The sequence below is a fragment of the Sinohyriopsis cumingii genome, chromosome 4 (genome assembly GCF_028554795.1).
Source record: "Sinohyriopsis cumingii isolate HCF-2022 chromosome 4, ASM2855479v2, whole genome shotgun sequence".
In the NCBI taxonomy this organism is placed as follows: domain Eukaryota; kingdom Metazoa; phylum Mollusca; class Bivalvia; order Unionida; family Unionidae; genus Sinohyriopsis; species Sinohyriopsis cumingii.
In genome coordinates this window covers 125,759,436-125,787,368 of record NC_142964.1, presented here as the reverse complement: position 1 = coordinate 125,787,368, position 27,933 = coordinate 125,759,436, and the positions used below count along the sequence as shown (strand labels likewise).

At 36.2% G+C, this 27,933-nt stretch overlaps 1 protein-coding gene across 1 annotated transcript in view; it reads left to right on the top strand.

The window, feature by feature from the left end:
• The window catches only part of LOC149802048 (alpha-2-macroglobulin-like), a 206,443-nt gene that overhangs the window by 17,457 nt on the left and 161,053 nt on the right, over nucleotides 1-27,933 (top strand). The window contains exons 7-13 of the mRNA XM_089956452.1: nucleotides 7,998-8,082; nucleotides 8,640-8,754; nucleotides 10,474-10,588; nucleotides 13,541-13,656; nucleotides 15,837-16,010; nucleotides 23,804-24,028; nucleotides 26,396-26,525. Coding sequence (XP_089812578.1) covers nucleotides 7,998-8,082; nucleotides 8,640-8,754; nucleotides 10,474-10,588; nucleotides 13,541-13,656; nucleotides 15,837-16,010; nucleotides 23,804-24,028; nucleotides 26,396-26,525 — 960 coding nt within the window. The remainder of the gene's footprint in view (nucleotides 1-7,997; nucleotides 8,083-8,639; nucleotides 8,755-10,473; nucleotides 10,589-13,540; nucleotides 13,657-15,836; nucleotides 16,011-23,803; nucleotides 24,029-26,395; nucleotides 26,526-27,933) is intronic.

The window sequence follows — 27,933 nt, the reverse complement described above, 5'->3', positions numbered from 1 at the left end:
ATTGAAATTGTGGTGTCAAGCTTATCTCTAATGGTTTGTACTTTGTCACAGAAGAGATTTGCAAATATGTCCGGAAGGTCGACTGGAGAGAAGGTAGTTAGAAGTGGTGTAGATTTGTTCCTTGACATTAGCTTGTTAGTAATCTCGAAGAGCTCTTTACAGCTGGAACTTTCCATGATCTTGGTAGTATATTGGGCTGATTTCGCTGCATGGACTATATTTGTGACATTCTTCTTAGCGGCTTCATAGATTTGCTTATGAATAGTGAGTCTGGTGGAAAGCCAAAGCCTCTCGGCTTTACGGCGGTCTCTTTTAGCAGTGCGAAGCTGGTCCCTAACACTGCTATACCATGGAGAACTCTTCTGAATTGATACTCTGCTCTTGGTAGCTGGGGCATGTTTGTCAAACAATGAACGCAGGCAGTTATCGAGTCGTTCTGCGGTAGGAGGTAAGCAAGTTGTTAGGTTAGCTTGGATGTCGTGCATTAGTTTAGTTCTATTTATCATACGGAGGTTTCTCTTAGTAGCAGATAAAGGTGGAGGGTTAGGAACTGATACGTCAAGATGGCATATAATGCAGAGGTGATCTGATGCAAGGTCATGGGATACCAGGGAGGACCGTAGAATGTTATCATCAGGTCTTTGAAGAATCCAGTCTAAAATGTGACCATGTTTATGGGTGGGTTGGTTAACTGACTGTTTGAGGTTGAAAACATTAATGGAATTTATGAGTTTTGATGTATTTGGGTTTCCGGGACAGTAAAAGTGAAAGTTGAAATCTCCAAGAATAATCAGCCTGCCACCTATTGAATTTCAATAGTCCAGGAGATTCGGAAACTGCTCCAAAAAGAGAGAGTCATCTAGCTTGTTTTCTCTACTAGGAGGAGGGCGGTATAGGCAGAAAAAAATGGACTGACCTTTGCTCCAGTGTGAGTGTGGTCGAAATTGAATGTTCTAGTGTGGTTAAGACGTTTTATCATAGAGTTCTTTGTGATGACAGCAATTGCACCTCCGCTAGAATTACGGGGAAACGACTTAATGAAGTGACCAGTGGGTGTTAGACCCACACATTTGGGCTCATCGCCTGATGTTCTTAGCCATGTTTCTGTCAGGAAAAAGACGTCAATATTCTGGTCGTTGATAAAAGTAGCTATTTCTGTGCGCTTTTCCGGTGGTCCTACTGAATGGGCATTGAATAATGCAATGCGCAGAGGTATCTTTTGGATAGTTGACACAAAGGTTGACAAATTAATAGGGATTTGAATTAGGTTATCTAAATTAAAGGTCGAATTTTTTTAAAATTGTTCAGCCGAAATAAGGGAGATAACTGGAATTCTTCTCCCTGTTCTACGGCGGCCAGGTTTGAAACAACGTTTCTTTTTTCGCTTCTGTTTATATTTAGGTAATTTATATTTAGGTAGTGATGAATGTAATCCCAGTTCGTTTAGTCTACAGCACAATGTAGTGTGGAGAGCCAAGGAGTGATCATTTAAAGCAATTAATGAGGGTCCATCGTAGCACAAACGGGTTGACTGGCGAGAATCTCGTGATGGCGGTTTGTTCAAAAACAGTGGAGCAAGACAGCTGAGAAAAAGTCTAATTGTTTTCATTTCCAAAACAAGGAGATGAAGAAAACATACGAATTTAACAGCCAATACATAATGAACACAATAACGTAGATGAAAACAGGCAACAAGCACAAATATCATGAAAACGGCACTAAAAAAACGGAACAGCTGCTTCAAGCCGGTTAAGCGATAGCGGCCATCTTGTTATATCACGTATTCTGGGTTGTTTTAGCAGTAAGAGTGCTTATAATTCATCTTTATGACTGAGAATGTAGTTAGACAACGGTAGATTCCCCTTGTATTGCCGACATGGCGCAAAATCCGGCCATTCGCCATTTTGTATTTGCTCTCATGGGAAGTCGGAAGCCTATTTAATAATGCCATTTAAATATCTTCCATTACTCAAAATCAAGAGATACTTAGTGATTTTCTCATCGCATGAAAATATACTCCATCTTTTTCCTTGTTGATTTTGACTCTATCCTCGTCGAAGACAAATATTTTGTATCTCAGCTGCATGTTACGAAAAAATGATCGGCGCCATCTTAAATCTCTACTGAGAACTGTAGTGGTCAAATGTACTTAAATGCGTCTCAGCATTTATACATAAATTATAGCTTATTACATTTCCCTCACTGCCACCACTTTCTTCCGGTCGTATCAGCACTGAACATATTTCAGGGTCAGTACCGACAAAACGGTACGGTGACCAGCATGGACCAGTTCTTGGCAACTCATCACTGCATTTACACGCTGGTACTGGCTATAATCACCTATTCCTCTATCGTCAGTACCGGATATAAAGACCAAACATCAGCCGGCATCGTTCTTTATCCAGTCCAATCCCAGCACTGTCTCAATTCATATCCAGTATCACTACTTCTGGGTACTGTGATCTTCCGACATACCCAATCCAGGACCCAAAATGCAAATAAAATCCGTCATCAGGTCACGCTAATCCAAGTCCAATTTTTGTCACGGACCCACAATGCAACTGCAACGACTTGGTCATCAAATATCCCACAATATTCAGTATCGGACCTATGAAGACAATAAGGACCCTCCCTGGCAGCAGGTAGATCCATCAGCTTTCTTGGTTCCTCCCACTACTGACTTTAGTGATTTTTTATTTTACGGATGCACGGTACACAACTCAGACTTTCGATGACACTCAAAGCCAGTGAATGGGGTATACAGTTTTTGATCATGGACTGGCTCAGCCTCGTTTATAATCTCTAACTACCTGTTTTTCTGTCAAATGGTTGTTACCATTTTGGTGGCTTGTTTTATTACTCCAGATTTCTGACTTCAAAGATGTACGCTTTTAAGCCCGTTCTGTTCTGCTAAGTCTGGCATTGTCTGAGATTCACGAAGTCATTCAGATTAAGGCAGATTCTGAGTACATACTAATAATTATTTATCCCTCAAGCAGGGAAAATCATGGATCAACAACCTCCTCAATAGCTTACCTTCTCCAAACAAGCCAAAACAACTGCGCTTGCATGCTTCTAAACCCAGAAATGCCGAACTTCTTTGCCTTGTTGATATAAAATAAACCTCAGAAAGAAATATTTATGTCACGAAGCGATGGACATAACTGATGTGACAAGATGGTCTACCACTTTAAAACTCATGGGGAGAAATGAAGTGTCTTCCCAAAGAAGCGCGCATGCAACTATATCTAATGTCTCTTTTAAAGTCTGACTCTTACAAATAGCAAACTTCTTTCAATGTCTTTTTTTTTAAAAATAGGTAAAATGTTAGTCCTGATAACAATCAAAAGCTACCATTCCCTGCTTTTCGACATTTTTCACCAGCATGATAGGAGGGACGTAGCTCAGAAACAAGCACATGGTTTAGTTTCTCTTATGAAGGTCCCATGCTTCATTGCTAAGAACCTGCTGCTCATGGGATATTAGTCCTCCGTTTTGATTTTTTGGGGGACACTTCTACCAAAGAGCATCTTCTGGACGCCATCAACGCAATGAAGTGGTACCTGACGTATACTAAGTCCATCAGAGAGAGAGAGAGAGACAGACAGACAGATAGAGAGAGACAGACAGACAGAGATAGATCATTTGTTCTCACCACCAAATGAAGGAAGAGAAGATATTTCAGTTGAGGCATGTTCGTCCTGGATCTGTTGTGCTATCCACTCAGCGGGGCCCCGAGTGGCCGAGTGGTCTAAAGCGCTCTCCGTTACAGATCAATGCCATCTCACCTCTGTCTGCGTGGGTTCGAGTCTCAGATTCGGCCAATGTGGGTATGTGAGAAAGCCTGCCAGTAGCTTCTCGTGGGTCAGTGGTTCTTTCCGGGGGTTTTCCCGGGTTCTTCCTCCACCATTAATACTGGCCGCCATGTATAGCCTATCGTGTGCTGAAAAATGGCGTTAAACCCCACAACAACAACAACAACATCCACTCAGCCAACAAGGAATTAGTATATGAATTTCGGACATATCTCTCAGCTTGTGAAGTTAGGGCAGTTAACCCCATCATCGCATTCACGCTGTGGGAAGGAGGTCTGATAGAATATTCTCTAGCTTCTGTCTCAGCGACTTTTTATCCCAAAGGGTTTAATCTGACCTGCGTGACTTGTATCACAATTGCAACAGTCTACATTCTCGGGTCATCCAGTAGCTTTGTAGCGACGTGGGGTACTTTACCTCGGATTGATTTGCCATTAAGTATTATCAAAAAAAAAAAAGTCTGCAGCACTTTACTGATGGGTGCTAACCCTAGCACATATCTCACATGAGTTCCAAATTGCTTCACATACGTTGGAAACCGTTGCCAACGCAAACTAAAAAAGCAAACAGACGCGGTTAATGTCGTATTACTCGAGAGCGGAGTATCTGTGAGATAGTGTACATTCTAGGATCAAGCTCGATGCTGTAAATTCGTTTATTTTCACCAGTATAAATTTTCGTACTTTTGTGGAAAATAATTTTTTTTGTATGTACTTAAATTCGTGCACTTGGAAATAGATCCATGTATTTCCACTCGAATACAACGACGGACACGTTTTAAGATGATGTCGTTTTGATTATGCCATGTAGGTTTATTGCAACAAAATCTGGACTGTTATAGTAAAATTAAATTAACATTTTTTTCTCTTTGGAAAACCACTAATTCACGCACTAGCCTCTAAGTGTTTGTCCACCATATCATAATTATTACAGTCCAAACTGAAAGAGACACCGGTCGCAGTGCGACTATTGTTGTTAACAGACGGCAACCGTGCGAGTAGTCTTTGTTAACTTTAGCACACGGCCGGCTTTCGAAATAGACACTATGGAATACTTTACATTTTAGTGTCCATTAGTCCGATCAATCGGTCACCAAAACTTTTATGGTAATGATGGACTTTCTTATATGATATGTTTAGATGAGATTATATTATCTGGACTATTTTGGACTTGTCCCTAGTGCATTATCTGGTTGCGGTATGGATAGTCATGTCTGTCGTGAACACAGTGGCCGTGTGAATAGTGTTTAAAAAAAGTTGGTATACGGCGAGCAGACACTTCCATTTGAAAAGAGATCGAATTATTTTCACAATACTGAGTAAGGACCTATTATTTAATTTTTGGGAAGGGGGACCTGGCGCTGAGATTTCCATGGTCTCTAAATAGCTTGAACAAATATTTTTGCTTAGGACTTGAAACTGACACAAGAAAAATGATTTGGCTAGTTATACTACTGTAGCGGAATTCACTATCCCAAGTTTCACTATCTCAGGTTCTTTCAGACAGGATTTTATACTGGAGTAATACCCTGCTGTATCAGTCTGAGGACGGGCACTCCAGAGTGTGACATATTTCAACCCCAACGGGATACTCTCGTATTCCTGGCTTCTTTTCGCCACGTGGTGACCAACAGGACTGAGCCGTCTCCTGGATCGCCGACTGAATCGTCCACTTCATCGTCCACTGAGTCATCTTCTGGGTCGCCGACTGATTCGTCGACTAAGTCGTCATCTGGGTCGCTGACTGTGTCGTCTTATGGGTCGAAAATGAGTCACTGACTGGGTCTTCTGTGTCGCCGACTAAGTCAACTAGGTCGTCTTCTGGGTCGCCGACTGAGTCGTGGTCTGCATTGTCAACCGAGTTGTTGCCGCGGGTCACCACTCACTCAAGCTCAGCAGAGAGACGAATAGGGAGAAATGATGAGAGAAGAGAGATCTTCGGTTACTATCTGTATTCTTGTAAGGTCGTGATAACAATATTTCCGTGCTTTTTGAACTAGCCTTATAGAGCTTCTATTCTCGTCGACGAAAGACTTAAGGGCCGTCCATTTAGTACATACGCATGGAGGGGGAGGGGGCTTAACCCAGATGCATACGCATGGAGGGGGAGGGGGCTTAACCCAGATGCATACGCTTGCATATGGGGGGGGGGGCTACTGGTAATGTACGTACGCATAGGAAACGGTGTGTGTGTCTGTGAAACCTCGATAATAATTTGTTTAAAGTTATGCAGCTTATTTCTTTGATACACCCAGACATTCAACATTGGTGGACTATCTGTTTTATTAAACACGTTAATATTATTAATCCTTGATCGTTTCTGCGTGGAAAAAATATAGGCCGTTCTATAGAATTGGGTGGGGTGGGGTAGGTCAAGCGTACGTACGCAGGTATGTGTGTGTAAAAAGTACGCTCGTGTACGGGGGGGGGGGGGAGCTCAAACTTTGCCAAATCTTTGCGTACGTACTAAATGCATGGCCCCTTACGACCCTTTTGAGATTTCCATGCCTTGCCTGTTCCCGTTTCGCAAAGTACGGCCAAAGGCGTTTGCTCCGGCTGGTTTGTTATACTGCTTCACTTGAAATATGCGTCTTCACACCACACGGCATCATACCACACAACCATTGCAACCAATATGACCCGCATATTCAACAGGAGGGAAACGATACAAAGCCATTCATTGTCATAGCGATTTACCATCCAGTACTGGATATCATCCCTGCGCCGATCAACTATGAGGTCACGTCTGTATGCTAAGAGCAACAAATTAGTTCCCAACACGTGACCCAATTATTTCGTTAATTTTCACGACTTACTATAGTAAATCCAAATACATCTCTTGAAAATAATGTTTACCTAAGTACAATCGACGATGCTCACTGGCGCACATCCGTTATCAAATCTTCATTGTCGGAGGTGCGTATTTTTGTACGTTGTAAAACTCTTCAGTTTCGGATGTAAGTAAATCTTACTCGAAGTTCCCAATCCCATAATGCCTAAATAGAAATGATCGGTTTTCAAACAGAACCGAACTTAGAAAGTTTGGCTACAAAGCCCGCTAACATTTAAAATCAAAACATTAACTTCAACGAAACTGCAATTACTGTTCATCTGTTTTCGTATTACACTACGATGTACTTTCAGCCTACTGTATTATGCCTCTTATGCCAGAAGATAAACTACTGGCTGTCATTTTCTGGGTTCCAAGAACATTCTATTTCAATAAAAACTGTCGTCTGCTTTCATTATTTGCAATATCTAGTGTTGATAGTTGTGCAAAAAAGAAAATTGAACAGGTAAACACGAAGAATTCTTTTATAAACGTGTTCAAAGAGATGCACCTAAAAAAAAATACGGAAATATTGAGATTAACAAAGATGATAAGCTATATCATATTTGTTGTTGGAAAATATGGCGACGGTGTTGCTGGTGAAAGTCCCATTAATTCTAAACGCTAACGAAGACATAGTGTTTGGCCCCCCGCCCCCGTGACAATCAGGCAAAAAATTATAAATTGATTAATAAAATAACCCTTTTTCGTTATCATATTGTTGATACTTTTTTTTTTTGTTTTAAATCAATTGGAAGGTACAAACAATACTGATTTTCCTATAATTAATGTTAATTTCAAACCCTGATGCTCAGATTTGTCCACACAAAAAAGAACTAATTTTATAGCCATTATACGATTTGAAAAAGTTTATCTTGAAAAAGTAATCTGCTTTGAAACAAATCTTTAAGCCTCAAGTCACCACTAAAATTAAAAAGTCACTCACTTATAATTTTGTTTTGTCTTTAAATTTGTTGCTTCTAACAATCATCGAAATTGGTCTCTCATGAAAAATAGAAAATGCATAGTAATAAGATCGTGTAAGTATTATCTAAAAACATTTTTCACCTAAACTTGTTTTATTTTGCTTTAGTGTAATTCTTTTCTCATAAGAGCTAAATGGGACATTTAATTATTTTTAAATTTGTGTATTTTATTTGTGTTCTGATGCATGATAAGGATACTCTTGTTGCCACGTTGTATCTTTCATTTTAAGTTTTCCCTAATGAATACCATGGGTCCCTTTACTGAATCAAAGAAATAGCATTTTGAACAGGGGCACCATTTGGTTTTGATTTCATGAGATTTCATAATGGTATACTCAATTCATTCATTTTTATGTTTTTATTTCAGTGCTTCCAAAATTTGAAGTGAAAATTACGCCTCCTACATATCTACTACTATCATCACCCACTATCAATGGAAAAGTTTGTGCAGAGTAAGAATCTAGTTCCATGAAGGGCTTTTTACCTTTACAAAACACCCGTATATACTTCTCACTTTCTTTTTTAATGTTAGTAGCTTACAGCATCCGTTGATATAAGCAAGATTAAATATTTCTAGGTCCAGTATTACAAAATATTGCAAGTGGAATTACATGTTCAAATAGCATTTTCAGACTTGCCATTTAGATGTAAAAGTGGAAAATAATTACATATACATGTAATTCATGAAATCATGTTACAATGATATACATATAGTATTGTCCCATAATTTTGAGTGAATAACATCCTCCGTCAGCATACTTGACCATATTGCATTAGGTACGGTTCACTTAGAAAAGAATCTGAAAGGATATTGTGGAAAATTTGTGTAATGATGCAGGGCAGAAGGATAATATGGAAAATATGTCTAACGATGTCGGGCAGAAGGATATTGTGGAAGATATGTCTAATCATGTAGAACAAAAGTAACTTTTTTAGCATTCCTATTTATGAGAGATTGAATTAATATATGAAAGTAATTGTCTAATCTGAATCATATTTTTGTATCTAGCTATACCTATGGTCAGCCAGTGAAGGGTTCCTTGACCATGAAAGTTTGCTTTGGCCCAGATTATTATTCTTACTACTATCCTCAGCAACAGTGCATTGACATCATAGAAACAAATGTAAGTTGATACATTAAACCCTTACTATAAAGTACCTCATTATGGTGTTGTCCTTCATAAAATAGGTATGGATTGTGAATCCTATTTTAGTAATGACTGAAACAAAAGTAAGTTTATGCTCCCAAATGTCATCATTATTCATTCTGATGCAAAAAGCCATTGAGACTTTAATAGCAGAGTTCTTCAGAACATGATGTTGTACAATAAACTTTGTCCATTTTCCATTAATTTGACATCTTATTACATCTTAAATTACATACTCTGAACGGTTTAGATAATGATTTAGTGTGATCTATGAGGGTAAGGAAAGCAGAGACATCAGGGAAAAGCACAGACCTAGTTAGGATGGGCTATAGCTTATTTCTAGATGTGTTAAAAGAGGACGTTAAAACTTTGTCCTGAGATATGCAAAGCATGTGTGTTACTACCATACTATTTAGTAAACATTACAACTACTGTTTAGCAGGGACATAATAGCAGGAATGTACAAATCCCATAGCCTTTTTGGGCTATTTTCAAAACTGGGCAAGTAAAATTGTCCATAGCCTTTTTGGGGTATTTTCAAAATTGGGCAAGTAAAATTGTCCATCAAGTAAAAGTCTCCAAGTTGCTAGGCTGGTACAAGTGCTTTTGTCCTGTTTTAAGTAGAGTTCAGGCAAGTGGTTTTTTGATGCCATAATCATATTATTTACCTATTTCTGGCCATTCAAGCACTCATGGTATACTGAATGCTTGATTTTACCCCTCTCCATGTATTTATTTACATCCTGTTTCACACATATTATTGGTCATTGATAACTGTTGCCTGTGCTCATGTTTTATTCCTAAAATCCTAAACGTTCTATAAATTTCAATAGTTCCAAGTAATCTGAATAAGTTCCAAATGTATTCCGAATGTCGTCTTATTGTATTGTCATGCCAACAACACAGAAGAATCGCTATGATATAGACCTAAATGTCCTTTAAATGACTTCACGGTAATTCCAATACAGCTATAAATCCAATTGTCCATTAAATTAATTCGTGGAAGTTCTAAGACAGCTGTAATCCAAATTTCTTTGAATAAAAATTAAAGAACTGCAATTCCAATTAATGATTAAAATTAAATAAATGAATCAATCCTATCAATAAGTCTTATAAGACCAGTAATACTATTAAGAATGAATTATTCTGTACAATAATCCTTTTATATATAAAATTCCAAGAACTCATATCCTTGTTGGATTATGTGATGTTTATCTGAACTATTATAAAGAGCACTTACAAGGGTTTAGCCTGGTTCTTCCTCCACCACTTATACTGGCCACTATGTGTAGCGTATCTCACACTGAGAAATGGCGTTTAATCCCAAATGAGAGCCAAAGACTGCATATCATGGCATTATATTTTGAAATAATTTTTATCAAACTATGGTATAATAGGTAAAATCAGCAGGATATAAAGTTTTGGGCATAGTTTATATTGGTTATGTTCTTACTACATAACATTTTATACAACCAAGTACATGTACATGTTATCGGGCCCCCTTGGGTCTCTTGATTATTGTGAAAATGAGATATTTATCTCAATGTGCTGTTTATGTCATCGGCAGGTTATATGCAAATTTTATGCAATCCTAATAAACTCTAGATTTTCCAGAAGCCATTGTCTCAATGTTATCATTCTTTTGTCTTTCTGTCAATACTGTTTGAATTTATTAAGTGGCTCTTTTTGTTTCAGTTTGATGGGTGTCATTCTGTATCTATTCCTTCCTCACAATTGAAATTGGGAGTTGAAAATTATCCTGTCTGGGGTTCCTTGAAGATTAATGCTACAGTTCGTGAGGCAGCCACAGGTTTGTGGGAGCTGTTGGAAATGTATGTAACACTGATAGCAGTTTTCTACAGCATGTGGATGCAGGTGTAAACAAGGTGTTACAGCTTTACTGATGAAGAAATTAGGTGTCACAGCTACACTGCAGATAGCAATCAAAGGAATTTGCTCCATAATGGGAGGGATTGGTAGTGGAATAGAGGGTAGGGTAGAGGGATCTATATATTGTGTATTTCTGTACCGTACCCTCCACCCTGCCACCAATCCTTCCATTATCGCTATGATCCATGTGGTAAGAAGCATGTAAAAAAAAGTGCAAATAGAGGTAGGAAACATATATAAGAGATGTCAGGGACCAACATTTAATTTTCAGAGGGGTTGGTGGCTTTAGGGTGTTATTTCCAACTAGGAATTATATTATATTAAAGATACATTTCGTTACTAATATGATGGATATAATTAGTCCAATGTTCCTACAAATCAGAACAAAAATATCATTTCACATACATAATGTAAGGAAAACAGCCTGCAGTACTGGTATTAAGCACAGCAATAGATGTAACACTGGAAAGAAGGTTGCTGGTGCATGTGTAGTGTTGGTTAGTAGCATAATGCAGCAAGTGTTCTAGAGATGGACCTGTAGCAATATATAATAACTTAGAGAAAGGATCTTGCAAAATGTTTGTTATGGTAGGAAGCATCTATCCACAGTGTAATGCAGATGGCCATTAAACAAGTTTATCAAGGTAGGAAGCATCTATCAACCATATAATGCAGATGGTCAGTAAACAGGTTTATTATAGTAGGAAATAACATTAGACAGTGTAATGCAGATGGCCAGTAAACAAGTTTATTAGGGTAGGAAGTATCAATCAGTCATATAATGCAGATGGCCATTAAACAAGTTTATTAAGGTAGGAAGCATCAATCAGCCATATAATGCAGATGGCCATTAAACAAATTTATTAAGGTAGGAAGCATCAATCAGCCATATAATGCAGATGGTCAGTAAACAGGTTTATTATAGTAGGAAATAATATTAGACAGTGTAATGCAGATGGCCAGTAAACAGGTTTATTAAGGTAGGAAGCATCAATCAACAGTGTAAAGTAGATGGTCAGTAAACAGGTTTATTATAGTAGGAAATAACATTAAACAGTGTAATGCAGATGGCCAGTAGAAAGGTTTATTATAGTAGGAAATAACGTTAGACAGTGTAATGCAGATGGCCATTAAACACGTTTATTAAGGTAGGAAGCATCAATCAACCATATAATGCAGATGGTCAGTAAACAGGTTTATTTTAGTAGGAAATAACATTAAACAGTGTAATGCAGATGGCCAGTAAAAAAGTTTATTAAGGTAGAAAGCATCAATCAACCCTATAATGCAGATGGTCAGTAAACAGGTTTATTATAGTAGGAAATAACATTAAACAGTGTAATGCAGATGGCCAGTAAAAAGGTTTATTAAGGTAGGAATCATCAATCAACCATATAATGCAGATGGTCAGTAAACAGGTTTATTATAGTAGGAAATAACATTAGACAGTGTAATGCAGATGGCCATGAAACAAGTTTATTAAGGTAGGAAGCATCAATCAACAGTGTAAAGTAGATGGCCAGTAGCTACAAACAATTTGCTGGAAGCATTTGACAACATGTTTAACCTGTGTGTACATTGCATTATTTTAGCAACACAAATATGCAAAATATGCTAAATTGCAAATAGGAAATCTTTTATAGTTAAGTTAGTTGTAAACAGGTTTCATTTTTTAAAATCATGATGACAAGAATTTCATGACAGTATTTTCAGATTGTTAGCTCAACTGGACATGGACTAGAAGAGCCTATGGGATGTTCTATTGGTCCACTCTCTGTCTATGCATTAGCAAAAGTTTATTACTGTTACTCCTAGTTAACTATTTGGAAGATTGTCATATAACTTTATACAAGCATTCATCCCATGATCTTTTTGGTCTTAAATTAAAATGGTGCTGCGCAGATATTCAATATGGTCACCATGGTGGCAATAAGGTAAATCTTGTTATTGCTACTTCAGAATGGATGGTCATATAAACATAATGTTTCCATTGAAAGACATCTTATGATTTCTAGTTGGTCCTGAATGAAAATGGACCAGTTTGAGGTCCAGTATGGCCACCACAGCAGCCATCTTGAAAGTCTTGTTATCACTACTCCTCCTGAATGGAAAGTCGTATTGATATGGTTTTCACACCAGAAGACTTCATTGGATGTCTAGATCGACAATAATGAAAATGGTGCCACCACATTTGGCATTTTGAAAATCTTATTATCTGTACTCGTTCAGAATGGGTGATCATATCAACATTGAGTTTTCACTAAAAGTCTTCTTATGATGTCTCGTGCCAATCTGATTTCCAATATGGCCACCACAATGGCCATAATGGAAATCATACTGTTGCTACTCCTCATGAATGGATGGTCATATCAACTAAACATATTCTTACAATGTTAGTTGGTCATAAATGGAAATGATGCTGATATGACTTCTAATATGGTTGTCTTGAAAACCTTGCTATTTCTGCTCCTCCAAGATATAATGCTTTCACCAAAAGTTTTCTGATATTGTCTAGTTCATACTAAAGAATTGTTGCCAATCTTTTATCAAATATGGCCATGATGTCATCCATCTTGTAAATCTTGGCATCATTGCTTCTCTAAAATGGAAAGTCATATCAACATGGGGTTTCCAACAGAAGACTTCTTATGATGCCTTCTGGGACATAAATTAATATGGTGTCAAGTTGATGTCCAACATGTCCACCACAACATCTGATTTGAAAATCTTCTTATTGCTGAAGAATATAAAAGATGGTTTCAACACTCTCTTAAGAAGAAATGTTCTTATCTTGAATTCCTGGAAATTCTTTATCAGGTCAGTAGAGCATCAGTCCCTTTAATGGACTCTTGTAATTTGTATACTTTCACAGGTATAGAACTAAATGGAACTTCCACTGGCCCTTTCGTTACATATGATCCATTGAAGATTGAAATTAGTGATGAATCAGATGGTTATTTCAAGCCAGGGTTCCCATACAAAGGCAAAGTAAGTTATTTTTTCTCTATTTCAGACTTCTAGGTTGAAAGTCTTGGCTGAAGTTGTTATGGAGCTAAGATTTCAAGTTTCCACTAACTCAGAAATTTTCTTTCCCTTTGTATTTGCTCTCCGCAGTAGTTCAGATGGGTCAGGTTGTACTGGTAAGATAAAGAAATGAAAAAAATGTCCTTAAAGCAACAAGACAGGAATGTAAACTATATCAAGAATATTTAACTTCAATTTTATTAGTAAGAAGGAAACATTTGATTGCATTACACAATTACAAAAATAATAATACTAATCCTCTTTTTCTTTCTCCCTTAATGATGATTTGTGTTGACACGAGAAATAACTGATCAAGGGAAATAACTAACATCAAATTTTGTAGTGTCTGTCATAAAGATGAAAAATACATTATGTTACAATATGATTATAGTTTGAGAGAGAGAGAGAGAGAAAGAGAGTAGTGTTTGCTCTTTCTCGCGTACCAGAAGGTGGAACCCTAACCGTTTTCAAAAATCAACAGGTGTAACCTGGTTTCAGATATCATAAGCATTGTTCTTCTAGTTTTACTTCTGCATATTTGAGACCTTAAATATATGTTTGATCAAGATGTGGAAAACAAATCAGGTAATGTTAAAGGCTTTCTTGAAAGACCAGTTATCATGTGCATTGTGGTAAGTTTTGTGTTACATTTGAATTATGGTCAAAATATGTTGCTGTTGGGGAATGCTAAATGGTATTTTTTGTGACTACAGTCTTAACAGAAGAGAAGAAAAACAAAGTTTAGTAAATTCAATAAATAGATTTCCCTAGAATACAAAGTAAAAATTTAAAAGGAACTGTAAGTATTGTGAATTAAATCCCATGTAATCCTAAATGATCTATCACAAATCCAAAAGTATAGTGTTCCGAATGAATTCCAATATTGAATGTGCCGATGTTAACAATAGTCTTGGATATGTTGATGTACTAACAGTCTTGATTTATCAGAATGATATTATCCAGAAAGTCTTTGAATGAATTCACAATATACTGTCTTAGTCCAAAAAGTCAATGACAACTTTGTAATTCCAACGAATAATTTAAATAAATGATTCTTCTCAAATTATATCTGAACACAACTAAAAATGAATCCACAGACTGATCATAAGATAGGAATGAATAATTTTGTTTAACACAGCCTTATACTCACATATCAGTAATTTATCACTTACAAACATGACAAAAATGAGAATAGTCAGATAGGCCAAACCTATACCCTCATTTATGGATGAAGGTCAAACACACAATAAAAATTAAATACACATAACATATTAAATTTGTTTCCAATTAGTATTATTTGGAAACAAATTTAATATGCATATTTCTGTGCAAAGAAAATGTTTTCATGTGTGGAATATTAATTTCTTTGATGAATATTGAACATATATTGAAAATTATGAATGTGTTGAAGGAATATGTACTTTCCTTTGCTTTCTTGGATTTTTTATTCACAAATTTGTATTCTCAGCAGAAGCCCTTTAACAGAGTAGATTAGTAAAGAACCTCACCAGAAGTCCTATACAGAGTAGATTAGTAAAGAACCTCAGCAGAAGTCCTATACAGAGTAAATCAGTAAAGAACCTCAACAGAAGTCCTATACAGAGTAAATCAGTAAAGAAGCGCAGACTATTTATATCTCATTCTTGCAAACAGAGTCAAATATTATGGCCCATGTGTCATACTGGTTGTTGAAAGGAATTCCTGATAAATTTATTCCTTTGTGCGCTCCTCTTTTATAAAAAATTAACATGTTTCTCATTAAAAAACCTCTTTTTTTAAACTTTGAATCAATCATGCAAAAAAGTCTAATCTGTATTTTGCAAACAAAACTTTGGACATTAAGGAATTGTAAATTAAAACTCTTGCATTTCTTGATGTAATGTATTATTGCATGAGCTGTTTTTGTACTGGCAAAAATTTGTAATGTGTTAAGATGTCTAATTGTCAGTTTTTCCAGGATTCTATTTATTCCCAAACACAATGTCATACAGCATAAATTCAAAAGGTTGAAGGGCTGCATGCCAAAAGCTTTCACTAGTTTTTTGTGTTCCAAGGTTGTAAACAAGAGACTTACAACAGGACTGAGCAGGTCAGTTGACTTGTACCATTTATTTGAATTATGAGATTGCACTATAATTTTGCAGGTTACTGTGACACATCCAGATGGCAAACCAGCACCTAATGAGGCCATAAGGATCAAAGCTGAGAACTACAATATAGATGACTACTGGAGCAAAGAGTTCACAACAGATGCCTCTGGAATCATCAACTTCTCCTTGTCAGATCTGCAGTCAAATATCCATTCTCTCAACCTCAGGGTATGTAAAACTAATGCTGTGTTTTATCGGTAACAGCTAGAAATTCCTTAACAATATTTTATGGTGCATCATCAGAACATTAAAACTTTACTTAAGTTTGCAGCACGTGTACTGTATAAGAGACATTTTGATAAACCTCATGTGAAATCTCATCACATAATTTCAAGCCACTCTGCAGTTGTCAAACTCTGATTGTCCCCCAAGTTTCTATTAAGATGATCTTCAAAGAGGAAAATAATAGTTGATACTATGATTTTGATTACTGTATATACTCACTTATGAGATGAATCAAACTGGAAACTGCACAGACCCAGATCTGTCATTGCATAATGTGCTGGCAGATCTGGGTCTCTGCAGTTTGTTAGGAGCAAACACTAGAACAGACACCATAGACCCTCAACTGCAGGCACATTATCTTATGGCAAATCAGGATCTTTGTTTAACGTTTGGCTTGACTCATTAGTGAGTATATACTTTAGTATAATTTTCTTTCTTTAATTAAATGCATTCCTCACATTTTTTATGTAAAGAAAACTAAATTAATTGGATCATTGAAATAGATGGATGACAAATTAATTAAATTATAATTTTCCTTTTGTGTTTAAAACCTTAGTCATGATATATAGTGTATAAGTCAAACTTTTGGAGAAGTGAGTTGTCACAGTTGTGTTTGGTTTGCCCTTGCTGAACTGAAAGTAGTTTCTTATGGCTGCATTCAGGATCAGAAACTTTTGACCCATCCATCCCCACCCCCTCTCTCAGGGCTGCATTCAGGATCAGAAACTTTTGACCCATCCATCCCTGCCCCTATCGACAGGCTGCTTTTAGGATTAGAAACATTTGACCCATCCATCCCCACCCCCTCTCACAGGGCTGCATTCAGGATCAGAAACTTTTGACCCATCCATCCCCACCCCCTCTCCCAGGACTGCTTTTTGGATTAGAAACTTTTGCTGTCATGTGCTGATAGTTTTAAAACATATTGCCAGAGATAGAATGATCTTCTCCATCAGTGTAGATGGAATTCAAGTTGAAAGCTATGTTCTTGTTGATTTTTAAATTTAAAGACTTTCAGGTTTGCTTCAGAGATCCCAAATTTATGTTCTTGTCTACTTATCATTGAAAAACATGACATGTATTACTTGGTGTTGATTGAGATCAGGTTACCGATATAATCACTGTATCATTTGGTGTAGAATGAGATCAGGTTACAAAGGAAACTGAAACAATTGACTGATGGATGGATGTATAGACAGATAGAAACAGAATTCTTACTAGAATTTCAAAAGCTGAAGTCCCAAATAAAATTATATTTTGTCCCAATTCTAAAATCATAGTTACCATTATTATTTAACTGTAGAGGTGTAAGCTGAAATTTTACTGCCCAAAGGAAACAATATATTGGTCCATTTCTTCTTCAAATACCTTATGCAGTCATAATAGGAAGACTACTACTGCCTTGCAAATACAGTCCTCCCACTCCAAAATTTTGTAGCTATAAAGCTTAATCTTATCTGCCCACTTTGGTGGCAGTTTGATAGAGTGATCTCCCCTTGGTACAACAATTGGTTTTATATCCTGTGAATTCTATTGTTTTTGGCTCTGCTTGTGCCAAGTAACATGCTTTCTACAGACAGAGAGGCCTATGTAAGCATTTTGGAAGTTTTATACTGTCAAGCAAGTTTCATCTTCATAGGAAGTATACTCCGGTTATATATTTCCAACTTTTCTGATCTTTCTTTCATCTACAACAAAGTTTCAGACTTTTCATTGTTTTCACTTTGCCATCATAACACTCTGGCACTTTTGGTATGTCCCCTCACATTGCTATCATCTTATTTAATAGGTGCATTTCTGGTGTTTTATATAGAAAACTCTAATTTCTGCTACATTTACATACATACAGGTAAGTTTTTTATAGTATCTGGTCTTAGCATCCACTTCTTAGTTATATATGAGACACTTTACTGATTTTGTCTGTAAAGAACTTCATTTTGCATTTCCTACAGGTAACATTGTCTTACAGTGGAAATCACAAGAATCAACCATTACTCTTCAATTGTTTTTTATGTGACGGTATGTTCTGCACTATAGAAAACTCATTATAGTTCTGTATAGTTTCTGCCACGGTTGTATAAATGCTGGTAAGTTTTCTATGCATTATTTAGTATAGTGTAAACTTCATAGATGCTATAAGTGACACTTCAGTGATTTGACCTATATAGCATTCAACATTCCTTTTCTATATGTAACATGTTACAAGAATTTATATTTTAGTGTCCACTTCATAGCAATAGCAATAATCTGCCTGTGTGCACCCTTTTCACAGGTTATTGTCATAGTATGTTCCTCTGCGCTTGCTCTCCACAGTTTATAATACAGGACACATGCCAAGCTACACCTGTATATATTGTCTGCTCTGTCTTGCATATTTAGACCATGGGTGAGTCCCAACCTTAAGAACTGGACAACTTAATGCCATCCAAGATGGCCCTGTTTCTTCACAACCATACTTGGCCATTTACCTCTAATTGCAATGGGCCACAGCCACAAGCAATCATACAATATCATCTACCAGAAAATGAACGTTGTCCAGTTCCATGACTTGCATAGTGATGCTAGGTACTTTCTGTGTTTGATGTCCAGCTTAGTACTTCAGTACTCATGAACCCAGTTTTTACTGCAATCTAACCCATATAGTACCACTAGGCACTTCCTACGCAGTGTCCAGTTTGTACAGGCAGTCTTTTGGATCAGTCTAACCTGCATAGTACTGCTAGGCGCTTCCTATGAATTATATCCAGTTTATATAGGCATGTGCATCTGACCCTCATAGTACTGTTTTGCACTTCCTGCATATAATATCCAGCTTGGTGCCTTAGTGTCCAAACTCTGTTGCTTCATTTATTTTCAAGCCTTTGCCACCCAAAGGGAGCTCTGCTTAGTGACAGCTTGAAAGTAATGGGATATAACTTAAGTGCTGCTAGTGAAGTCAGCCACCATCCTTGACATTCATCTCTAGCTACTTCACAAGTTGACCAAGACATTGGCTTTGCTACCTTAACCTAAAAATGGTGAAAACCTGATGTTATCTCCCCAAGACATTGGCTTTACTACCTTAACCCAAATTTGATGAAAACTTGACGTTATGTTCCCTTGTCATTATTAGATCTTACCATGATGTGTAAAGACTCAGCCTTACAGGCCTGGACTGAAGAAGTATTCCACCTAATCCCATTGGAGTTCTGTCCTTTTCATTTCTCTACAACACCAGCCTGGCCTACAATTCCAAGATCAGGTGATAATTAACTACAGAAGAATCTACCTTCAATTGCTTCCAGTCTGGTAGAGTTACTGACATTTTGGGCTGCTTACTTTGTCAGGTGCTAGAAGCCCCACACACCAGTTTTCCATACCCAGCAGTTAAAGTATGATGTTGTGGCCATGGGCTTAGTGTTGAATCTTAAGTATCTATGGTGATCTTTCAGCCACGTGATATGCATCTCATCTTCTCCAAACCCAAATATTACTGGATATACATGGGAACCTTTTTATAGACTGGCCCACGTCTTAAACATTGTGTTTCAACACGCTCTGGCCAAGGCCATAACACCAACTACAAACTTACAACTGGTGGAATGATATGTGCTCACTACCTCCACCTTTTCTTTGATCAGGTTGATGGAAGCTGCAAACAAGCCACGAAGGATAATGACGGTTAAACAAAATCGTGACTTTTTACTTTTATAATGCAAGTGATATGTTTCTTACTTGTTTGAACACTAAAGTAAACTCGTTATGAAAATATGAGTAATAAATACCTTTTTTGGTACATTAAAATAAATTATCCAATATTAAATGTATAAAGCAAATGAACAAGGTTTTAATCATTGCATTTTTACACCATTGCCATCTAGGCTGTATTCTTTGGTTGGCACTAAAATGTTCTTTGTGGTGACAAGATGTTGTCCCATGAAAATCATTTACATGTTTGACTGTGTTTGGAATACCAGAACAATGACAGTTCTGTGGAATTTTCCATACCAGATATTACCGTCATTTAACTATAGTCTTAACTCATCATTTACTTGTGTCTGAGTTAATATTTTTATCTTTCTCTTAATTAATGTTCTGGTCAAAATAATGATTCATTGAAATAAATGCTAAACTATTTTTATTTCTAAAAGTGTCAAAGTTCAGAAACTGAGTCAGCAATCCAACCTCGAAAATACGTTACTCAGTAATATTGACATTGTCTCTTGCAGTCTAATTCAGCTGACAGATGTAACAACCTTGAACTTTCCTTGTTGGTTTTGATGATTTGCTTGAAGGGCATTAATGGAGACCAGAAATAAAACTTTTCCTTTTATGTATGTAATTCTTTACAAATTTTAATAAGACTGTAATGTTTGTAAATTAAATATCTTAGGTGGGTAGTGATTATTTTGTGTGGAAGATACCACAATTCCATAAAATGCAGAGTTTTTCCTAGTTTTTATGAGACGATAGATCACGTGGTCCCATGATGCAATACTAGCCAGTCCTTGAATAGAAACAGAAACATGGCGAGTAAGACAAACAAGAGAAGACCAGATTTGGGTTGCACATTAAGTTGAATCTGCTTCCAAGATATGCTCATAACTAGATCTGTTGAATTGTGTGTTAACAATGTGTTTAAGATCTGACAGCAGAAAAGTACAACAGTAAGAAGGTGCTTGTAATTCATATTTTGGAATTTTAAAAAAGAGGACTTATAGACAATTCGGCCCAAAGACAATTCGGCCCAAGACAATTCGGCCCAACTTGGACCGAAAATAAGACAATTCGGCCCAAAAATCTACTATACTTCTTTTTATCAGATGTCCTTTCTCCACAGTAATATTTGTATTGGGATGGTTTTCCTAAAGATATCAGAAAGCTCCTAACCTTTATAACTTCGGAAAACATTTATCTAGTTCACCAAATGTTTCAAATTTTATTTTCAACCTATTCTGTTTTACAAACTAACTAAAATGAGAATGAGTAATTAAGTTACCTAATGCAAGGATTTTGAACTATACGGTAAAAACATATTATATAAGAATTGTCAAAATATATGTTAAAAATAAATACTTGTTAAAACTATTGACAGCTGTATTATAAAATTGGGCCGAATTGTCTTATTTTTGGTCCAAGTTGGGCCGAATTGTCTTGGGCCGAATTGTCCAATAGCCAAAAAAAAGAAATGAAATTTTAAAATAAATACTTTATTTTTATTTTTAATGTAGCTTTAACAATTTTTCAGTCATATCGCTACGATGTCTGCAATGGGGCAGTTTAAAGTGAAGTCTAGCACTGGGGCATCATGCCGCAGACATGTAGCATGATGTCCCACCCAGTCACATTATCCTGACACCAGGCCGACCAGTCCTAACACTAACCTCTTAATGCTGAACGCCAAGCGAGGCAGCTATTAGTACCACTTTTTAAGTCTCTGGTATGACTCAGCCGGGGATTGAACCCATGACCTTCCGCATCCGAGGCAGATGCAGTTGAAAGTTATATTTTCTATATCAAGGGTTTAGATTGTGTCATTTGAATTACATGTCTGTGGTTGTAATTTCAATGTCATACGTTGAGAATTCCTAATTTACATATTGGTTCAACAGCGCTGGTTGAAAATGTGATGTCCAATGTCGGGTTTTTTAGATTGTGTCTGCTGAATTACATGGCAGTTGTTGAAATTTTAATGTCATAAGTCGAGAGTTTCAGCTTAACATGTTGAATCATACTGATTGTGCTAAAAGTTCCATTTCGTATGTTTAGTTTTCATATTGTATCTGTTGAATTACACAACGGTGATTGGACAATTTATTGTGCTTGTCAGAATTGTTATTTTTATATGGTGAAATGATGTGTTAGTGATAAAAGTAACATTACACAATGTCCACTTTAACAATTCAAAATAATATCAATTATTAAGGTGCATCATTTGTGTATACAGTTATGAGGCACCATTACATTTCATACATTTACAGTTTGAAAGTTAAATTTACATGTTGAGAATTACTATGAATTTCTTCGCTAGCGGTTGCTCTCATGAACAGACTGCGTTATTTTTAAACAAGGAGGCTGTTTATTGTTGCTGTGGAATTCAACAGATGAAATCCAAATACTCGCCATATGAAATAGAACTTTCATTACAAACAGTTACATACGTGTGAAATAGGGATTCTCGACATATGATATTGAAATCTCAACCACCACTGTGTAATTCAAAATGCAAGGATAATGATTAACTGTTAATTAGTCACGCTGGCTTTATTGCTTGTTTACTTAAATCAAAACTTTAGCTGTTTTACAGTTTAGCTACAGCTGACCAGAATATGAAAAAAAGGGGCTTGACCTGGGGAATAAAAAGGTGTATCACAGAAAGAAATGGCACATCCCATAAGTGCTCACACATTGGGGCAAGTGGGTGGGGTCAATAGTCGCCTCCCCCAATTTCTATTGTCAGCCAGTTAATGTGAATCTTTGATTTTATACATGACCTCTTTTCTTTTAATTGCTGCTGTTTAAACTGCCCAAGGGATAGTTTTGTATCAGTTCCAATCATTACAGATTACCATTTATACATACTATATGTAACAGGCATAGAATGAGTTTTTTTTAAATGTTCATTTTTTTTTTTAAAGATTACTTAAAAGTGTGTTTTCTTGAAACACGACAGGTTTGGAATCTTAATTTCAGCAAAGCTTCCATTTGGTTAAAATCAGATCTCATTTTCTCCTAGGACAGTGGTGTATTGATTTAGATTGTGCAGTGTTAAGGCATGTCTGACAACATCTTGAAAATACATTTACTCATTTCATGAGTGTGATCAAAGTTTCCTGAGGCAAACAATTTTTGTTTCAACAAGCCTGACGGGCACCTCACTTTGAATACAGGATGAGCCCGAACTAAAATCAGAGGAGCCCCGGGTGACGGGCTATCAGATTTTTTTAGCACTGCTGGCGTAGATAAAACTGAATTGATTGTTGCATTTTGTGGTCACTTACTTGGCCTTCTGTCTATTTTCGTAACTCACATGTTTAACACTTTTCCAAGGATTTAAAATATCCAATGGTATGTCTGGAACAGCGCCAACTTTTAAGCTAGGCCTAGCATTGGCATATCCTAGAGCTCCCAATATTTCTGGATCCCTCTCATAACAGTCCTTTCAGAAATGTAATGAGCACAGAGTGCTGTATGATGTTGCTTTGAAATCAACTTGCTTGTAATAATGTATCCATACTTTCTTTATGCCTTTATTTTTTGGAAAAGAAAAGAATGTTGTCCACAGGCTTTCTTAATGTGCTATTACACCCATAAGCAATGCAAAACGGCATTGTCTTTTACTCTGGCAACTCCCATTTGGGATGCTGGAGTCGCTACTATGATGTCACATCCCGAAAGTAATCAAATAGGTGTGGAAATTTTGCATACGATGTCACAGAAATTCAACTCCTAGAAGATATGCCAATATTTAAATATTGGCATTATGGTCACAGATGATACTTCAGAATAAGGCTTTCTTCTGTAGAGCTTTTATTATTATTCTTTATTTCCATTGGTTTCTGGTCTCATTTAAGTATTTACTTCTATCACAGTTTATGTGTTCCTACAGAAAAATATGCCTATTATTATGTCTATTTCAGTGTCATGGAGAACAAAGTAGATGGTTGCATGGAAACATAGATGGACATGACTGACCACAATACATTAGCAACAAGCAGACATTTAAAAAATAGTAAGAATTAAATTTCTCATTTTAGGCCACAGCAGTTAAATACGAGAAAAAGAGTGACATAGAATATGAACCCTATTTTCGACATATCTCGACCCCAAATGGTTATAGAACCATCACCCAGTGGTTCTCACCATCTCTCAGCTATATCTACATTCCCACTATCAAGGACAATGTTCCATGTGACTCCACTGTAGATCTAGATGCTATCTACTCCGCTGATGGAAGCAACACAAATATCTTCAACTTCGTGGTAAGTCTTTCGTGTGATAGAGATAATATTGTAAATTCACTTGTATTTATTGGGTACCCATTTTGGTACAATTTGTGATTGCAATAAACTGTGATTTCAGATATTCATCTTAAAATATTGTAATGCCATTTCTTGCAGAGCAACCTATCCTAATTTAAATTCCAACAAAATTTAATTGTATGCAGAACATAAAAAACCCATAAAAATCGAATTGTTCATGGTTAGTCTCAGACAGGAATGACTAGAATAATAGAAGTAGAATATAGTCTGGAGAGAGAGATTTTGCCAAAGTCACTATAAGAAGAGAGAGACAGAGAGAGTGAAAGTAACCTGATAATATAACTGTTTATGCCAATAATATTTATTTTTTGACATAAAAGTATTTTTTAAATAAAATTTTGCTTGCTTGCTAACTCTAAACAATGATCCCTTTGCATCACCGATTAAACTTACAACAAGCAAAATATAATTAAATATATAACGTCTTATTCATAGATACCCTTCTTTTAACATGTAATATGTACTAAAGTTGCATTAATATGTAATATGTACAGTAGATACCCTTCTAACATGTAATATGTTCAGTAGATACCTTCTTGCATGTAATATGTACAGTAGATACCCTTCTAGCATGTAAAATGTACAGTAGATACCCTTCTATAATGTAATATGTACAGTAGATACCCTTCTGACATGTAATATGTACTATAGATACCCTTCTCTTAACATAATAACATGTACTGTAGATACCCTTCTCTTAACATGTAATTAATATCTATTGTAGATACCCTTCTAATATGTAATATGTACTGTAGATACCCTTCTCTTAACATATAATATATACTGTAGATATCCTTCTCTTAACATGTAATATGTACAGTATATACCCTTCTAATGTGTAATATGTACTGTAGATACCCTTCTAATGTGTAATATGTACTGTAGATACCCTTCTCTTAACATGTAATATTTATAGGTTACTGCATTTGTATGGGAAAATATGAATGAGTTTTTTTTAATGGAATACTGCATGACCTTGGGAGTGCAGTATATCCTTCCGACAAAACAAGTTCATATTTTCCCATACAAATGCAGTAACCTTTTTATTATATGCTCATTTTTTTATTCTACCTAAGGCTTAATTATGTAAACAAAATACACTACAAGAAACAACGTAAATGAATGTTTGCCGTATTCCAAACTAAATACACAAGCACATATTTATCATTACACAACAACATTATTACTGCGCACATAACTCCGCCCAGATACATTTGAACTTAGTCGTGTGCTGGTAATGACTTTCGAAAGAAAATGGCGTGTCTAGTTAAAATTGAAATTTGGAGTCATATTGTGAATGAATGTGCATTGCAACAACTTTTCCATTTGATTTGGAATGAATAGATTTTTGTAATATTTTCGATTCTACAAAATTTTGTGTGTATGGACTGGATTTGTATGTGACAATTCCACATGAAATACATGGGATTGAGCTAGGGAGAAGCATGTTGACATCTGCAGATGTGTTTCTGTTTCTGTCATTGAATGTTTGAAATCATAATGTGGGAAAAATATGAAGTCTTTCAATTGCAATTATCAAAAAGATGCTTTGGAATTTAATGCTTATTTCATTTTGAGTGCAGTAAGGGGGATGTAATTGCAGTTGTCATCGAAATTACAGTACAATTTCGAAATGTGTAATCAAGCTTGAGAACCCATGACATGGCTCATGTAATTCGGATTTGCAGAACTAAGAAAGTATATTTTGAGGAAATTCAGGATGTAAAACTGTAAGTATATTGCTTTTGCCATTCTTATCACCAGCTAAAGAAGACAGTATATGATTTGTCACTTGTATGTTATTTGTAAGGACATTTTCTTGCGTCTGTTGTTTACTGTAGCTAGTCTAAATCCAAAACATTGTATCAACGTGGAATGTGCCAAAGCAGCTGGTATGTGGCAGTCCACGAAACATCTGTTTTAGTTCATTCAGAAACAAATTTAAACAACCACAATGTAAAGCGCCTCTTATGCGAGTGTACATGATTTGTTTACAAATCAAAAGTGCTGGCATCTGCGTCCATTGTTTGTTTACAATAGAATGTAGTTCCTTTATGCACGTTAATGCTATACAGTATGTGTATTGGCATGCGAGTTCAGTATCGGGTAATTCTGAACGATTCTGACAATGTAAAGTTAACGGGGAAAAAAGTGAGCATATAATAAGTACTGTAGATACCCTTCTCTTAACATGTAATATGTACTGTAGATACCCTTCTCTTAACATGTAATTAATATGTACTGTAGATACCCTTCTCTTAACATATAATATGTTGCTTAGATGTGACTACACTTGCTTTTCTGCAGGTGAAATTTGGAGATGACGTAGCTTACATAGTGAAAAAGGAGGTGACATTTGATGGAGTTGATGTGAATCTTGACATCCTACAGGCCAACCCTGCAGAAGAGCTGGAATTCCATAGGAAGGTGACAGAAGGTTAGCATCCTCTGTTTTAAACTGTTTCGTCAGAAGTAAGTCAACTAAAGTGATCATTGGGAATGTGTTTTTAATTGCAGATTTTCTGCCCTGCCAGAAGAGCCTAGGTGAGACTAATAGAATCTATGTTGGGGTTTGGACCGAGACAAGGAAAGCCCAGTCAGGGAGTTATATTATTTGGCAAATAATGTAACCCCATGACTGGGATTTCCTTGTCTTGGCACAAACACCGATGTAGATTATTTTTCTCACCCATTTTTTTTTTTAACTAATGTAAAATAACCCTGCACACTTGCAATTTAGATAGCAGATTCAAACCACATTATTCATTGGGTACTCTTATTACATCTCACTCTATATCAAGGTCATCAGGTTTTGTACTCTTTTATGAAAATCTGAATAATTATCTAAGTAGACTCTAGTTATATATATGCCACTCTTAGAAAAGGAAAAAGAAATGAAGAAGAAAGTTATAGTTGTTATATGTAGGAAGTATACAATGAGCTTCTTGTGCCACATGCTATTGTTTTTCCAAATACAGAACATAAAGACTAATATGTTAATGAGGGCATGGGTTGACCTTTTGACCCTAATTACACAAGTTCTGTATATGAGAAAATAGAAACATAAAAACATTTGATATTATTGCTGTACTGTCACATTTAATCTTTGGATGTCATATGAAACTAAAAATAAGGAATTTATATCTTTTACACAGTTAAATTTCAATTTCTAATTTGGAAAACATTCTATGGTAGGCAATGATACCTTCCTCTTCAGTACAATATACCTACTGGGTACAGTTCTAACAAAGTGTAGTGACATGAGGTAATTTCTAATTAATGATTTTCTTGAAAATTTATATTTTCTGTCCTGGAAATATGGCAAGTGTTGCTATCATTATATGTTACTTTGAAACTTTTTGTGGAATAGCATGTGGACTGATGAATGAACCACTTTGATTGGTAAGTGTCATTTCTGGTTTTTGCTGGCTTTGCAGTAGCTCTTGAGAGAATGATTTGTGCAGCCAGTGATGTGTATTGCCTACGTGTCTGGAGCTCTATCAAGCAGCTCGACTTGCTTGCATGTGTATGTTGGGATTTTCTGTGTGTCAGAAAATGTAAAAAAATTTAAATTATTTATCTGTTGTTGTTGGATTTTATCACAAATCTGTCAGGCACAACAGAAGACAAAAGTAGTTCCAAGCATGTGGATGCCATGACTAAGATGACTGGCCTCAGATAACCAGACTGAGATAGGAAAAGTATGGTTAGCAAAACAGGTAGATTTTTCTGTCACATGCAGAGAAATTGGTATTACCTTTGGCTCACTTGTGAATTCTAAGCAATACACGGGGATCACTTTCTCACTGTGTCATTAGTGTAAGTATCAGTGTGATGTTTTTGCA